This window comes from Pongo abelii, chromosome 15 (assembly GCF_028885655.2).
Source record: "Pongo abelii isolate AG06213 chromosome 15, NHGRI_mPonAbe1-v2.0_pri, whole genome shotgun sequence".
NCBI lineage: Eukaryota > Metazoa > Chordata > Mammalia > Primates > Hominidae > Pongo > Pongo abelii.
This window is the reverse complement of record NC_072000.2, coordinates 56,040,398-56,057,722: the sequence shown is the minus strand read 5'-3', so window position 1 is coordinate 56,057,722 and position 17,325 is coordinate 56,040,398. Positions and strand designations below refer to the sequence as shown.

Genomic DNA, 17,325 nt, shown 5'->3' with positions numbered 1-17,325 from the left:
TATGGAGTCATGTATTAAAGGGTTAAGAAGGGACTGCACACCCTGCTTGGGACTCTGAGAGCTCGAGATCACTGGAGTAAAGTGCAGGAGGCTTCAGGAACCAGCCATAGAGTAGAACAGAGGCACAGCTATAACCCTTGTGGGGCGTGAACTATGATATTTATCAGCTGCTGGATGCAGTCTACTATAGACATCTTGGTAATGGCAAAAAACACCTGTGAAAAAGCTGGTTAATACACATTTTGGGGGAAGAAATCTAGAAGTTTTTGAAACTTAGACAAAAAAAATCCAGTTTTTGTTTTAAAAGAATTTAGGGGGATGTGTGAAGTATAGGAGCACGCAATTGTTAAATACTTTTGAGGTGGTGCGGTGACCGTTTCTTTCACATAAAACATTGGAGGCTCAGAGGTCTATCTGGTAAGTGTGGGCCTCCTCTGGGAAGCTGTAGGGTGGGAGTGGCAGAGACATAGAACATTGCCTGGTACTAAGTACCCAGACATGTGGCATCTGTCTGGCTTTTTCTGCTGATGGAATAGAAAGCACATGGTTTTGGTGCTGGGTGGACTTGACCTTGACTCCCAGCTCTGCCATGTGGTTTGGGGCAAGACGTATAGTCTGTTTGACCCTTGGCTCTCCTCAGCTGTAAAACAGAATTAATGAAGACCTCATCATGTACTTGCGAGAACTGAAATTGAGCTTGGGAAGCACCCTGCCCAATACATTTCAGTTTCCCTTTGAAGCTTCAGGGTAGTCATCTTGCTAAACCGAGAAATCAAGATTTAGTTAAAGGCCCAGAAAATATCACTCCTTTTTACATTTTTTCCCCTTAGGGACTCATTTTACAGACCTTTCTTTTTGTTCAGAAATTTAGATTTTCAGATCATATCTACACCAGGCAGGAATGTCCCAGCCACACTGGAGCTCTGTCTTCCTAGGCCACAGAACACTAGTAGATGGATGTGCAAGCAGGCTTTCTTTGAGGAGTCTTGTTTCCAGGGAGCTCTGGTAGTTTTGTTGCCAAGCCAAAAAGTTACCCAAGCACCTGCCATGTACCTGTCTCTGACTCGGTGCTAGTGGAAGTTTTGGCTGGCATTTGCTAAGTGCAGCCTGCTGCTCTAAAGTGAGAACTTGGCATTAGATTGCATTATCACGGTTAGTCCTCAGAATTGCCCTGTGGGGAGTTCGAGACCAGCCTGGGCAACATAGGGAGACCTTGTCTCTATAAACAATTTTAAAAATTAGCCAGGTGTGGTGGTGCTCACCTGTGGTCCTAGCTACTCAGGAGGCTGAGGTGGGAGGATCACTTGAGCCCAAGAGTTCCAGGCTACAGTGAGCCATGATTGTACCACTGCATAGCCTGAGCAACAGAGAGAAATATTGTCTGAAAAAAAAAGTTGTCCTATAGGGTTGGTACTATCATCCTTCCCATTTGAGATGGAAACTGAGCTTGGAAATACTTAGCGACTTGTCTAGCAAGGGCAAAGACTGCAACAAAGTCATGAAGAAATTAGAGAAAGCTGTAGGGTGACACAGAGTCAAAGGCACTGTCCAGGAGTGTCACTGCTGTTGGGGAAGTCTTTGTGAGGAAGAAGGGGCTTGAGCCAGGCCTGGGGTCAGAGTCTGAGAGGGAGAATGTGTGAAAACATTATGAACAGAGAAGTGACAAGAGCGGAGGTGCAGAGGTGGGAATGAGGAGGGAGGAAGGGAGGGAGAGAGACAGAGACAAAGGTTGATTAAGGCAGTGGGGTGAGAGAGTTGCCAGTGAGGGCTTCAGCTGCCTGGGACCATGGGACTGCCTGTGTTGTGAGTAGAAAGGAATGAAGTTTACCGATAGGGGTCTTAGTTATTCTTAAGCCTGCTGAGGCAGTGCTATACGCAGCTTAATTTAATCTCAATCTGCATGATAAGTTAGGAGGAAGGACACCTGGCTTTCAGAAACCTCATGTAGTCCCACTCCACTTTTGGCCTTGTGAAAGGCTGCAGGAGTGTGTTGCAAGCTCGACTTCCACCCTGAGAAGAATTCAAGCAGGTTCTGCTGCCAGTGCAACCCTCCAGGTGCCAAAGACCATCCCCTGGGTGCACCTCCAGGTTGCAGAGGGTCTGTGACCAGGAGCCCCCACCCCCCCATACCTGTGAAGACACCTATATGAGGAGATTCCCCGGTAGGGCCCCTCTCCCTTCACCAGAAGTGGAGAGAGCCTGTTAGTGTCATGCCAGCCATTGTAAAAGGCCATCCCCAGGGTCCTGATCACTGCCACCAGCATCATTACATGCCACACACATACATCAAAATTAAACAAACATGAAAAACTGGATGAAAAAGCATTCCACTGTATTATAAAGTTGGATATGGTTTTTCTAACTAGTCTGTCATTCTGAGAGATGGAAAAACTTAGAAGAATTTGTCCTGCAGTGAAAATGCCCACTTTTTTTTTTTTTTTTTTTGAGGTAGCAGTAAAAATTGTTAATAGTTGCTCCAGCTGTCCTGAGGCAGCCCTGTACACGAAGCTTCCTGTGTCCCTCTGTGTTGGCCCAGTGAACCCGGTCCACACCATGGAACCTCCTCTGTGGCTGGGCCAGGGCCCTCTGTGAAGAAGGGCAGGCCGGCCAAGGGCTGCAGACAAGTGCTTAAGTGTTTCCGGGAAAATGAAGATTGAAAGATGGCTCAGAACAAGTGCAGAGGAGAATTTTCCATTTTTGTTACGAACTCCTAGTTAGGACAAGCTCAAGTCCTTTGGCAGGGCATTTCTTTCTTTCCTCTGATGTATCCCCACCCCATTTTTCTTTCTATTAAGGACATGAGAAAAGTTAAATACAAACAAACAAAAAAATTAAACGGAAACAAAAGTGAGATTTAAAAAGACTTCATGTTAAGAATCCTTTAGCAACTATCAAACCTCAGTTAACAAATCCATGACAAAATGAGCTGATTCAAACGTGGCCAGCCTCCACCCTCGTGCTGTGCCCTGAGGTGCCAGCAGACCTCTTTGTGGTCTGACTCTCCATGGCAGGAGCTTCCCGGCAGAGTGTGGGTCCCAGAGGAGGCCATGGACTAGAAACTATTTCTCAAGTGTGGGCGCTCATCCACCTTCCTCTCACTCAGCTGGGAACCTGGTTAAAAACACTGATTTCCAAGCCCCTCCTCTACCTTCTGAACCAGAAACTGCATTTTTAAGCCAGCTCACTCCTTCAACTCCTCCAGACCTCTGCCCAAATGTCTCCTTCTCCCGAGGTCTTCCCTGACTATACTGTTTAAAAGAGCCAAGTGCGCCTGCCCTCTCTCACCCTCTTGTCTGACCCTGCCATATTCCTCTGCACTTCAGTGATTCTGATGCCCCCTCAATTTGATGGGATTTAGAGCCAGAAGATTGTTTAATCTCTGTATGCCTCAATTTTCTCATTTATAAAATGGAGATAACATCTTCTTACTAGAATAGGAAGAAGTGCACGAAAATACACTCAAAGCTGTGATAGGAAGGGACATGCAAATGACCACCGAAAAGAAAAAGTGCCACTTTTCCTCGAATGTGTTCATTACACATCTCATCTAGCTGGGATCCAGATCTTAATTCCCAGCCTTTAAGAAGTTCAGCCTCTTTGAGTTTCACTGCAATTCCCATAGAAATTTGAGCAGTCACGTTGGCCAGAGGTCTGGCTTTTCTCTCCCTGGATAAATAGCTGCACGTGGGCTCAGCACCGTTCTATATCCAGGTCTCCCCCTTCTTCAGGGAAGGGCTATCTGGCTGCTGTGCGTCTGTATTACCTTCACTAAAGAATCTTCACATTGTATTCTTGTGGATGATGCCCAAGTGGGCCGTAAGCACTGAGCTCGGCTTCTCAGATGGCCAGGAATGAGCACGAGAGTATTTCCTAACATTCTACCCACCCAGGAGCTGCTAATTGGTCAGATTAAATTTGTTAACGACATTGATGAGCAACACCTAGCTCAGAAATCCAAGGCTTGTGAGTATCCCAAGCCTTCTATCAACACCAATTGGTGTGAGAATCACTTGCGGGGTGGCTAAAGTGTAGATTGCTAGGATGCACCCAGAGCGTGGAATTGGTAGGTCTAAGGTGGACCCTCAGAATTTGCATTTTTAACAGAAACCTCAGGTGATCCTGATGCAGTGGTCTTTGGAATCCACCGGGAGAAATGCAGCTCTCCGTGTGAAGGACTGCATGGTGCTGTGCTGAGGGTGTAAGTTGTTATTCACCCCTTGGTAAATTTCCTTGACACCTCATGCTGTTGTCAGAACTGAACCCCACAAACCTGCTCCTCCTCAGTCTCCCTATCTCAGTAACTGGCAGCTCCACCCTTTTGGTTTCCCACATCAGGACTGAACATCATCCCACATCCAATCCACCAGCAAACCCTCTCGGTTCCACCTTCGGAATATCCCAGACCTGGGCCCTTCTTATCCCCTGTACCAGCACTTCTTACCACCAAGGGACCAGCTCCTGTCTGATTTACTGTAGTCGGAGCATGTTACTCTTCTGCTCAAAACCCTCTAGTGCTTCCCATCTCACTCAGATGAAAGCTCAAATCCTTCCTGTGATCTCTGAGACCCTGCATGAATGACCCAGGCCACCTCTTCTCTCACCATCCCTCCCACATGCCCACACACCCCTCCTGCCTGACACAGCACCGTGCCTGCCCTCATCTGTGGGGTTCACTCCCTCACCTCCTCCTGGCCTCTGCTCAGTCACCTTCTCCTGAGGTCTTCCCTGACCACGCTGTTAAAAAGAGCCATGTACGCCTGCCCCCTCCCACCCTCTTGTCTTTCTCTGCTGTATTTCTTTGCACAGTTCTTACACATCCACCCCACTAAGTAATTTACTTGTTTATTGACTGCTGCTGGGGAGAATGTAAGCTTCAGGATGTGAATGTTTGTCGTTTGCTCCCTGCCATGTCCCCAGTTTCTAGACTAGGGCCAGGTCTATAGTGAATGCTCAGTAAATATTTGTTGAATTAGTGAATGAATGAACAAAAATTGTAAGAAGCATTTACCTTTCACCTAACAAGCTGCCATTGTAAATGGTAAGTGTGCAAACCTGTGTGTGCACTTGGGTATGAAGGCAGGCGTGGAAGAGGGATTATAATGGAGACTTGCCTTCCCCCGGATTAGGGGCTGATCCATCTTCTTTCCGTCATGTGGCTGGTTATGAAGCTGGAAGAGGGTGTATGTTCTTGGCTCAGTAAGTACCATCCTAAAAATACAATATTCCACAAAACTGTTTAAAAAGACTCCCAGGTTAGCTTAACAGTAACTAATTAACCCATTGTAATTATAGTTTAAATCTCATAATAGCCTTTCATGGGAGCCTGCTGATTGTTATAATTTCTTTTTTTATAATAGAAAAATGTAGTACAGCTTCCAATCTATTTATAAACCTTTGCACAGTTGCACTTGTAAGTTGCTGGCTGCATCGCCCTGCCTCTTTTTACTTAGATAAAAGCTATGACTCCACCTAGTTTAACTCTCCATATCTATACTGTGTCTCCTCCATCTTCTCTCTCCTTGTTTCATAATTCAACCTTAGAATAAGAACTGGGTTGCAGAATAAGGCTTCACAAAATAACTGAAATAAGATACAATCTGAGCCTGTTATTTCCTTAATTTGTGGGCAGAACAGCGTGTAGAGTTTGGATTGATTTTTATCTGAATATTCTGAAAATGGTTGCTTTTTTTTTTTTTTTTTTTTTGAGATGGAGTCTCTCTCTGTCACCCAGGCTGGAGTGCAGTGACGTGATCTTGGCTCACTGCAAGCTCCGCCTGCCAGATTCATGCCATTCTCCTGCCTCAGCCTCCTAAGTAGCTGGGACTACAGGCGACCACCACCACGCCTGGCTAATTTTTTGTATTTTTAGTAGAGATGGGGTTTCACCGTGTTAGCCAGGATGGTCTCAATCTCCTGACCTCGTGATCCACCTGCCTCGGCCTCCCAAAGTGCTGGGATTACAGGTGTGAGCCACTGTGCCCAGCCAAATGGCTGTTCTTTGGACCTGTAGCAGATTGCCTTTTTACTTGGTGTTCAGAAGTACATTAAGAAGAAATGTGACTTCTGGCAATGCAGGGTGAGGAAGAGGTGTTCTACTTATTTTAGAGATGAGGAAGCTGAAAGAGACAGTTTGCACAGTTTCCACAAAGCCCCTGAGGGAGGGCTGAGGTTGAGTCCTAGAGCTTGGCGCTTTCTGCAGCCCCTCATTCCTTGAGCTCTGGGAGAAAGTCCTGATGGCCCTTAAGCCATGAGCACACTCGTGAGTGTGTGAGTCCCTCCAGTAGCTGCTTCCTTACACTTAGTTGTGAATTTCTGAGCTGGAGAAACCTGAGATTTTGACACATCCAAGTTACATTCATTTCTTTTTACTCCAAATGTTTTTTTCCCTTTCTTAAACTAATAGACAGTGATACAGTTTTCTTCACAGCCATCCATTTTATCATAATCCATCCTGGGTTGTTTTTTTTTTTTTTTTTCCTTGCCTTGAGTTTTATATCACTTTTCTGTTTAAGTTAAGCTTGTCACTTTCTTGTTTAAATAAAGTTGAGTCATGCCTAATTTTCTATTTTTATCAAACTAGAATTTCTTAGCCAAGTCATCAAGGCCTTATACTAAATCTTGAGTCATAACTTCATTCCTACTATGTTCTAATCAGATTTTCCACTTGAACCTACACTGTCTGTCCTGCCAACCCTCAGCTTGCTGCTTTCCCAAGGATCTGCAGGCAGCGCTCCAGTACTGTCCAAAAGTTAATGCCGCTGCTGCTCTCATTTCTTACCTGTGCTGTTTTTCAACATGCTGTAATATTCATCTAGATAATCTTCCCTGCTTGCTTCTACCATTAAACCCAGTTTATAAAGTATGACTCGAATTATACTTGAAGTCTGTGCTGATGAACCCCGGACACGTGATCATCCCTAATCTAGTGCTCATGATCTCCGTACTTGGGTCCCACTGAAGGGGTCGTGGAGAGTAGCAGTTAAGATTCTCGAGCTAGATGTCCTCGGTTCAGATCCTACCTTTGCCACTCACTGCCTGTGCGACTTCAGGTGCTTTAGTCTACTGTGCCTCAGCTTTATCTGCAAACAGAGGTTAAAAAATTGTCCCTGGCCAGAACGGTGGCTCATACCTTTAATCCCAGCATTTTGGGAGGCCTAGGTGGGAAGATCACTTGAGCCCAGGAGTTCAAGACCCAGACCAGCCTGGGCAATGCAGGGAGACCCCCTCCCCCCCAACCCACCCTACCAAAAAATAAAGCAGGCAGGTGTGATGCATGCTTGTGGCTGCGGCTGCGGCTACTCAAAAGGCTGAAATAGGAGGAAGTCACTTGAGCCTGAGAAGTTGAGCTTGCAGTGAGCCGAGATTGCCCCACTGCTCTCCAGCTTGAGTGACAGAGCAAAACTCTGTCTCAACAACAGCAACAAAAAAAGTCCCTGCTACCTAGGGTTGTTGTGCAAATTAAGAGTCGTTGGCCGGGTGGGGTGGCTCATGCCTGTAATCCCAGCACTTTGGGAGGCTGAGGCGGGTGGATCATGAGGTCAGGAGATCAAGACCATCCTGGCTAACATGGTGAAACCCCGTCTCTACTAAAAAAACACAGAAAATTAGCCGGGCGTGGTGGTGGGCACCTGTAGTCCCAGCTACTCGGGAGGCTGAGGCAGGAGAATGGCGTGAACTCGGGAGGCAGAGCTTGCAGTGAGCTGAGATCGTGCCACTGCACTCCAGCCTGGGCGACAGAGCGAGACTCCGTCTCAAAAACAAAAAGTTGTTAAACGTAAAGCTTGTATATGTTAAGCGCTATTTAAGTGTTAACTTTGTTATATTTTTATTTGCTGATGGAGGTCTTTATCCTGGTGACATTGTTACCTATAATGCTATGTCTCATTGGTTCCTTTGCTTTCTGTTCTCCCTGGGAATACTGGGTAAAGATTGATCTTTGGATTTCTTCCTCCTCTCCCATCTACTCCTTTCCAGATAGACCTGGAACACAACTACCACTTGGTTTTTCCTAAGAGTAGGGTGGGTGTCCTCCTTCATGCCAGCATCAGTGTCTCACGCTAGAATTCCATGCCATCCTTGCTCAACAGCATGCTCCTAGAGTCTCCAGCCAACTCCACCTCCTGGGGATGTGGAGGCAGAGGTGTGTGCAGCCACTTGGCCTCCTGGTGGCCATGCTTGGGATTGGCATATTCCCTAGTGCCCTGGAGAAAGCACCCTCCTGTCCATCAACAACCCCCGCCACACCCTACCCCCTTGGCTATTTCCTTTATGAACTATGGCATTTGCTCCAGTTTCCCCATTTCTTTGCAGCACAGATGGCCCTCTTCTTTTAATGGGCAGAATAAGTAGGAAATGGAAGAAGCAGCTGCCAGAGCACTGAGGTTATCCTAGTCCTCCTTAATTCTTGGAAGATCTGCGAGTGGGGCCCAAGCTGTCTGCTATTGCGTGGAAATCATGCTTGTACCATACCCGTCATAGTTAAACCCTGCCAAGGGCATAGGGCATTTTAATAGCTTGAATCCCTGTTGCTTTGCCCTCCTCTGTCCCCTTCTCCCCATGCCCTTTCTTTCAGGTAGGTGCGTGTGTTCTTTAAGACCCTTCCCTCAAAACAATCTTGGTAGTGAGACCAGCTATTATCTTTTTTAAGTTCAGTGTTACCTAAAAGAAGGATGGTTAGACATAAGACATTTGTTAGCTTCTCTATTATGTCTTCCTCTCAGGATGTGTTTAGGTTAAACCATATAAAAGCGCTGATATTTAGCCCTTTTTGACCCACAAAAATAGTGGTTTCATGAAGTTCAACCTAACATGTACTTACTGATTTGCTTTCATTTTACTGCACTCAAACCCACGGGTGCAGCCTGGTCTTAGTTCACTAACTCTTCAATGAGACCCAGCCGGGAGCAGTAAGCAATTCTTCTTGCCAGCAGACAAAGCAGGTTAATTCCCTTGGGTTGAATGTTATGCCAGTCTCTTAAACATCAAAAACTGTTTGTTATGATCTAAACTGCTTCTATGGAGCAGATGCTGTGTCCCTGATGCAGCAATGACATTGGAATCATCTAGTCTTTTTAAGGCAAGTTTGTTTTATTTTTCAGTCATCACGTATAATGCTGCCAACAAGGAAACCTGTGAACACAACCACAGGCAATGCTCCTGGCATGCCTTCTGCACGGACTATGCCACTGGCTTCTGCTGCCACTGCCAATCCAAGTTTTATGGAAATGGGAAGCACTGTCTGCCTGAAGGTAATTGACTGGGGCTGGGAACTCCTGTGTGTCTATTCCTGCTGCTTACCTGTTTCCAGCTACTGCTTTATGGACCAAACATCTCCACTATTTAAATCAGAGTGCTATCAACTTGCAGGTGCTCAATAAATGTGTGAGGAATGAACTGGTTTGGGCTGATTCCCAATTTGAGGATTATCCAGAAATGCTTCCTTCTGCCAGCTCATTAGAGCCAAGTGTAGTGGAGAGAAGGAGGAGGGGAGAAAACAGACTGGAGGCAGGACTGTTTCATAGATGGATAATTGGTTTGTTAAGAAATCATTAAAGCGACTTGCTAAAGAGTGAGTTTTGAAAGTTGTCAATGGAATAATTATACCTGTGTACACCCATCTCTAGCCAGGATGACATCCAAGCCTAACTGGATTTGCTGTCTTTTAGGGGCACCTCACCGAGTGAATGGGAAAGTGAGTGGCCACCTACACGTGGGCCATACACCTGTGCACTTCACTGATGTGGACTTGCATGCGTATATCGTGGGCAATGATGGCAGAGCCTACACGGCCATCAGCCACATCCCACAGCCAGCAGCCCAGGCCCTCCTCCCCCTCACACCAATTGGAGGCCTGTTTGGCTGGCTCTTTGCTTTAGAAAAACCTGGCTCTGAGAACGGCTTCAGCCTCGCAGGTGAGTAGGGCCTCTGAGAAGGCCGTTAGTCAGCGTTGCTTTGGCAGTGGTGCTCCTTGGGGCAGTGTCTTTAGGCCTTTACACAGTGACAGAGGAATCACTTGTTTAATGTACTAGAGCCACATGTGTGTAGTTTTCTGGCCAGAGGTTGTTGGGAATGGTTTGACCTCACATCACTGATTTTTGAAAGGCAGTAATTTCGTCTAAATGTTCTCCCAGCTGTTCTGAGAAACAGGGTGATTCCATTCAGAACATTCGTGTCCTCTTACCCCAATTTGTTGAAGCATATTTGTCAGGCTTTTTAAATTATGCACAGATCTGTCAAATGCAAAAATGGTACTTGGGGCACCTGGGGATGATTTTACTTCATGGGGAAGGGATGCCCTTCTCCCAGCTCCATAACCTACAATAGTATAGGCCAGTGCACCCCAGACTTGAACCTGCACACACATCACTTGGAGATCTTGTCAAAATGTAAATTCTGGTTCAGCAGGCCTGGGGTGGGGTCTGTGATTTTGCTTTTCTACCAAGCTAGGAGGTGAGGTACCAGTGTTGCTGGAAAGGCCACCCGTCGACAACAAGGATTTAGAAGATACTTTTTGGATTCTCACCTTCCCACCTGAAAACTTGTTTCCTAGAGGTTTTATCTTTATTGCATGAAAAATAGTTTTGTGAGAAGTTCTTTCTCCATCTTTAACTGCAGAGCTCAGTAGCTGTTAATAGGTTCTTGCCTTTAATCAAAATTTGAATAAAGCCCTTGGGTCAAAAGTAGATAAAATATGGCACACCTGGATAAATTTGTATTTCAGATAAACAATTTTCTAGTATAAGTATTACCCACATATTGCAAGAAACATACTTATCTGAAATTCAGACAAAACCCTGAATGTCTTAGGTGGTAGTTTTTTTGTTTGTTTTTTGTTAGGTTTATTTATTTGTTTTTTGCTAAATCTAGCAACCTTAGAGAAAAGTCAAGGACGTTCCCAAAAGTATTTCTCACAGAATACAAGCTTGTTCAAAGAGAAGCTGGGTGAGGTAAGGCAGGATGAAACCATATTCTTCAATGGAAAAGTTTGGGAACTTATGGAATCAACAGCTGATAGTGCTTACTCTCAGATATCAGATAATCTCCTTAGGCACGATCTCCAACAGCAGTAGAAATTGGGAGGGGGAAGTGTGTACTGGTAACTGTTTAAGCAAGACCTCTTTTCATCCCTGTGCTGAATGTTTTTCATCTCCAGGTGCTGCCTTTACCCATGACATGGAAGTTACATTCTACCCGGGAGAGGAGAGGGTTCGTATCACTCAAACTGCTGAGGGACTTGACCCAGAGAACTATCTGAGCATTAAGACCAACATTCAAGGCCAGGTGCCTTACTTCCCAGCAAATTTCACAGCCCACATCTCTCCCTACAAGGAGCTGTACCACTACTCGGACTCCGGTATGTATAACCAGTCTTCACATCTGTAAAATGGGGATTATGCCCATCTCACAAGATAGATACAAGGCTTAAATGACTTACATGGCATGTCCTTAGAACAGTGCTTGGAACATAAAATGAGCTCTATTATGTTATTACTCTTATTGTTACCATGAAATATATCGTGTAAGTGAGCAGAATGGCTGCTATACACAAGAATATCTATATCCCTACCTAGTATTTTCAAATAATAAAATAAATAGCAACATTGTCCATGGGGTGGGTAGGTATGGTATAATTATATATAGTTTTTAACCATCCTACTTTCTGCAACATGGAAAAATGGTGATTATTGGAATTTATATTTATCTCAACCTTGTTTCAGCTGATGAGTTCAGGCTGCTTTAAAAAAAAAAAAATCACAGAAAGAGGCCAGGTACAATGGCTTATGCCTGTAATCCCACCACTTTGGGAGGCTGAGGTGGGTGGATCACCTGAGGTCAGGAGTTTGAGACCAGCCTGGCCAACATGGTGAAAACCTGTTTCTACTAAAAATACAAAAATTAGCAGGGCGTGGTGGCACCCTCCTGTGATCCCAGCTACTTGGGAGGCTGGGGCAGGAGAATCATCTGAACCTGGGAAGTGGAGGTTGCAGTGAGCCGAGAGTGTGCCATTGTACTCCAGCCTGGGCAACAGAGCAAGACTCCATCTGAAAAACAAAACCAAAAAACACAGAGATACTATAATTTATTATAAGACTAATGCTAGATTTGGAGTCAAACAATAAGAATTTATATCCTGGATTTGCCATTTAATGTCTATAGGGAAAGGCCTCTTAATATCTGAGAATGTATTTTCTCATCTTTAGCATGGAACTAAAAATACTTTTTCCTTTTTTTTTATTATTATTATACTTTAAGTTTTAGGGTACATGTGCACAATGTGCAGGTTAGTTACATATGCATACATGTGCCATGCTGGTGTGCTGCACCCATTAACTCTTCATTTAGCATTAGGTATATATCCTAATGCTATCCCTCGCCCCTCCCCGCACCCCACAACAGTCCTCAGAGTGTGATGTTCCCCTTCCTGTGTCCATGTGTTCTCATTGTTCATTTCCCACCTATAAGTGAGAACATGAGGTGTTTGGTTTTTTGTCCTTGTGATAGTTTACTGAGAATGATGATTTCCAATTTCATCCATGTCCCTACAAAGTACATGAACTCATCATTTTTTATGGCTGCATAGTATTCCATGGTGTATATGTGCCACATTTTCTTAATCCAGTCTATCATTGTTGGACATTTGGGTTGGTTCCAAGTCTTTGCTATTGTGAATAGTGCTGCAATAAACATACATGTGCATGTGTCTTTATAGCAGCATGATTTATAATCCTTTGGGTATATACCCAGTAATGGGATGGCTGGGTCAAATGGTATTTCTAGTTCTAGATCCCTGAGGAATCGCCACACTGACTTCCACAATGGCTGAACTAGTTTACAGTCCCACCAACAGTGTAAAAGTGTTCTTTTTTCTCCACATCCTCTCCAGCACCTGTTGTTTCCTGACTTTTCAATGATGGCCATTCTAACTGGTGTGAGATGGTATCTCATTGTGGTTTTGATTTGCATTTCTCTGATGGCCAGTGATGGTGAGCATTTTTTCATGTGTTTTTTGGCTGCATAAATATCTTCTTTTGAGAAGTGTCTGTTCATGTCCTCCCACTTTTTGATGGGGTTGTTTTTTTCTTGTAAATTTGTTTGAGTTCATTGTAGATTCTGGATATTAGCCCTTTGTCAGATGAGTAGGTTGCGAATATTTTCTCCCATTTTGTAGGTTGCCTGTTCACTCTGATGGTAGTTTCTTTTGCTGTGCAGAAGCTCTTTAGTTTAATTAGATCCCATTTGTCAATTTTGTCTTTTGTTGCCATTGCTTTTGGTGTTTTAGACGTGAAGTCCTTGCCCATGCCTATGTCCCGAATGGTAATGTCTAGGTTTTCTTCTAGGGTTTTTATGGTTTTAGGTCTAACATTTAAGTCTTTAATCCATCTTGAATTAATTTTTGTATAAGGTGTAAGGAAGGGATCCAGTTTCAGCTTTCTACATGTGGCTAGCCAGTTTTCCCAGCACCATTTATTAAATAGGGAATCCTTTCCCCATTGCTTGTTTTTCTCAGGTTTGTCAAAGATCAGATAGTTGTAGATATGCGGTGTTATTTCTGAGGGCTCTGTTCTGTTCCATTGATCTCTATCTCTGTTTTGGTACCAGTACCATGCTGTTTTGGTTACTGTAGCCTTGTAGTATACTTTGAAGTCAGGTAGCGTGATGCCTCCAGCTTTGTTCTTTTGGCTTAGGATTGACTTGGCGATGCGGGCTCTTTTTTGGTTCCATATGAACTTTAAAGTAGTTTTTTCCAATTCTGTGAAGAAAGTCATTGGTAGCTTGATGGGGATGGCATTGAATCTATAAATTACCTTGGGCAGTATGGCCATTTTCACGATATTGATTCTTCCTACCCATGAGCATGGAATGTTCTTCCATTTGTTTGTATCCTCTTTTATTTCATTGAGCAGTGGTTTGTAGTTCCCCTTGAAGAGGTCCTTCACGTCCCTTTTAAGTTGGATTCCTAGGTATTTTATTCTCTTTGAAGCAACTGTGAATGGGAGTTCACTCATGATTTGGCTCTGTTTGTCTGTTACTGGTGTATAAGAATGCTTATGATTTTTGTACATTGATTTTGTATCCTGAGACTTTGCTGAAGTTGCTTATCAGCTTAAGGAGATGTTGGGCTGAGACAATGGGGTTTTCTAGATATACAATCATGTCATCTGCAAACAGGGACAATTTGACTTCCTCTTTTCCTAATTGAATACCCTTTATTTCCTTCTCCTGCCTAATTGCCCTGGCCAGAACTTCCAACACTATGTTGAATAGGAGTGGTGAGAGAGGGCATCCCTGTCTTGTGCCAGTTTTCAAAGGGAATGCTTCTAGTTTTTGCCCATTCAGTATGATATTGGCTGTGGGTTTGTCATAGATAGCTCTTATTATTTTGAGATACGTCCCATCAATACCTAATTTATTGAGAGTTTTTAGCATGAAGCGTTGTTGAATTTGTCAAAGACCTTTCCTGCATCTATTGAGATAATCATGTGGTTTTTGTCTTTGCTTCTGTTTATATGCTGGATTACATTTATTGATTTGCGTATATTGAACCAGCCTTGCATCCCAGAGATGAAGCCCACTTGATCATGGTGGATAAGCTTTTTGATGTGCTGCTGGATTCGGCTTGCCAGTATTTTATTGAGGATTTTTGCATCAATGTTCATCAGGGATATTGGTCTAAAATTCTCTTTTTTGGTTGTGTCTCTGCCTGGCTTTGGTATCAGGATGATGCTGGCCTCATAAAATGAGTTAGGGAGGATTCCCTCTTTTTCTATTGATTGGAATAGTTTCAGAAGGAATGGTACCAGTTCCTCCTTGTGACTCTGGTAGAATTCGGCTGTGAATCCCTCTGGTCCTGGACTCTTTTTGGTTGGTAAGCTATTGATTATTGCCACAATTTCAGAGCCTGTTATTGGTCTATTCAGAGATTCAACTTCTTCCTGGTTTAGTCTTGGGAGGGTGTATGTGTCCAGGAATTTATCCATTTCTTCTAGATTTTCTAGTTTATTTGCGTAGAGGTGTTTGTAGTATTCTCTGATGGTAGTTTGTATTTCTGTGGGATCGGTGGTGATATCCCCTTTATCATTTTTTATTGCATCTATTTGATTCTTCTCTCTTTTCTTCTTTATTAGTCTTGCTAGTGGTCTATCAATTTTGTTGATCCTTTCAAAAAACCAGCTCCTGGATTCATTAATTTTTTGAAGGGTTTTTTGTGTCTCTATTTCTTTCAGTTCTGCTCTGATTTTAGTTATTTCTTGCCTTCTGCTAGCTTTTCAAAGTGTTTGCTCTTGCTTTTCTAGTTCTTTTAATTGTGATGTTAGGGTGTCAATTTTGGATCTTTCCTGCTTTCTCTTGTGGGCATTTAGTGCTATAAATTTCCTTCTACACACTGCTTTGAATGTGTCCCAGAGATTCTGGTATGTTGTGTCTTTGTTCTCATTGGTTTCAAAGAACATCTTTATTTCTGCCTTCATTTCGTTATGTACCCGGTAGTCATTCAGGAGCAGATTGTTCAGTTTCCATGTAGTTGAGCAGTTTTGAGTGAGTTTCTTAATCCTGAGTTCTAGTTTGATTGCACTGTGACAATCAAACTAGAGTTTATAAAAGAGACAGTTTATTACAATTTCTGTTCTTTTACATTTGCTGAGGAGAGCTTTACTTCCAACTATGTGGTCAATTTTGGAATAGGTATGGTGTGGTGCTGAACAGAATGTATATTCTGTTGATTTGGGGTGGAGAGTTCTGTAGATGTCTATTAGGTCCGCTTGGTGCAGAGCTGAGTTCAATTCCTGGATATCCTTGTTAACTTTCTGTCTCGTTGATCTGTCTAATGTTGACAGTGGGGTGTTAAAGTCTCCCATTATTATTGTGTGGGAGTCTAAGTCTCTTTGTAGGTCACTCAGGACTTGCTTTATGAATCTGGGTGCTCCTGTATTGGGTGCATGTATATTTAGGATAGTTAGCTCTTCTTGTTGAATTGATCCCTTTACCATATGTAATGGCCTTCTTTGTCTCTTTTGATCTTTGTTGGTTTAAAGTTTGTTTGATCAGAGACTAGGATTGCAACCCCTGCCTTTTTTTGTTTTCCATTTGCTTGGTAGATCTTCCTCCATCCCTTTATTTTGAGCCTATGTGTGTCTCTGCACGTGAGATGGGTTTCCTGAATACAGCACACTGATGGGTCTTGACTCTTTATCCAATTTGCCAGTCTGTGTCTTTTAATTGGAGCATTTAGCCCATTTACATTTAAAGTTAATATTGTTTTGTGTGAATTTGATCCTGTCATTATGATGTTAGCTGGTTATTTTGCTTGTTAGTTGATGCAGTTTTTTCCTAGCCTCGATGGTCTTTACATTTTGGCATGATTTTGCAGTGGCTGGTACAAGTTGTTCCTTTCCATGTTTAGTGCTTCCTTCAGGAGCTCTTTTAGGGCAGGCCTGGTAGTGACAAAATCTCTCAGCATTTGCTTGTCTGTAAAGTATTTTATTTCTCCTTCACTTATGAAGCTTAGTTTGTCTGGATATGAAATTCTGGGTTGAAAATTCTTTTCTTTAAGAATGTTGAATATTGGCCCCCACTCTCTTCTGGCTTGTAGGGTTTCTGCCGAGAGATCAGCTGTTAGTCTGATGGGCTTCCCTTTGAGGGTAACCTGACCTTTCTCTCTGGGTGCCCTTAGCATTTTTTCCTTCATTTCAACTTTGGTGAATCTGACAATTATATGTCTTGGAGTTTCTCTTCTCGAGGAGTATCTTTGTGGCATTCTCTGTATTTCCTGAATCTGAATGTTGGCCTGCCTTCTAGATTGGGGGAGTTCTCCTGGATAATATCCTGCAGAGTGTTTTCCAACTTGGTTCCATTCTCCCCATCAGTTTCAGGTACACCAATCAGATGTAGATTTGGTCTTTTCACATAGTCCCATATTTCTTGGAGGCTTTGCTCATTTCTTTTTATTCTTTTTTCTCTAAACTTCCCTTCTCGCTTCATTTCATTCATTTCATCTTCCATCGCTGATACCCTTTCTTCCCGTTGATCGCATCAGCTCCTGAGGCTTCTGCATTCTTCACGTAGTTCTCGAGCCTTGGTTTTCAGCTCCATCAGCTCCTTTAAGCACTTCTCTGTATTGGTTATTCTAGTTATACATTCTTCTAAATTTTTTTCAAAGTTTTCAACTTCTTTGCCTTTGGTTTGAATATCCTCCCGTAGCTCGGAGTAATTTGATCATCTGAAGCCTTCTTCTCTCAGCTCGTCAAAGTCATTCTCTGTCCAGCTTTGTTCCATTGCTGGTGAGGAACTGCGTTCCTTTGGAGGAGGAGAGGTGCTCTGCTTTTTAGA

The 17,325-nt window shown here is 43.5% G+C and overlaps 1 protein-coding gene across 2 annotated transcripts in view; it reads left to right on the top strand.

Moving 5' to 3' along the window:
- Positions 1 to 17,325, top strand: part of NID2 (nidogen 2) — a 70,421-nt gene that overhangs the window by 17,240 nt on the left and 35,856 nt on the right. For both annotated transcript variants that reach the window (XM_002824740.6, XM_063715844.1), the window contains 3 exons: positions 9,099 to 9,248; positions 9,666 to 9,911; positions 11,153 to 11,353. In XM_002824740.6, the coding sequence (XP_002824786.4) occupies positions 9,099 to 9,248; positions 9,666 to 9,911; positions 11,153 to 11,353 (597 nt within the window). The remainder of the gene's footprint in view (positions 1 to 9,098; positions 9,249 to 9,665; positions 9,912 to 11,152; positions 11,354 to 17,325) is intronic.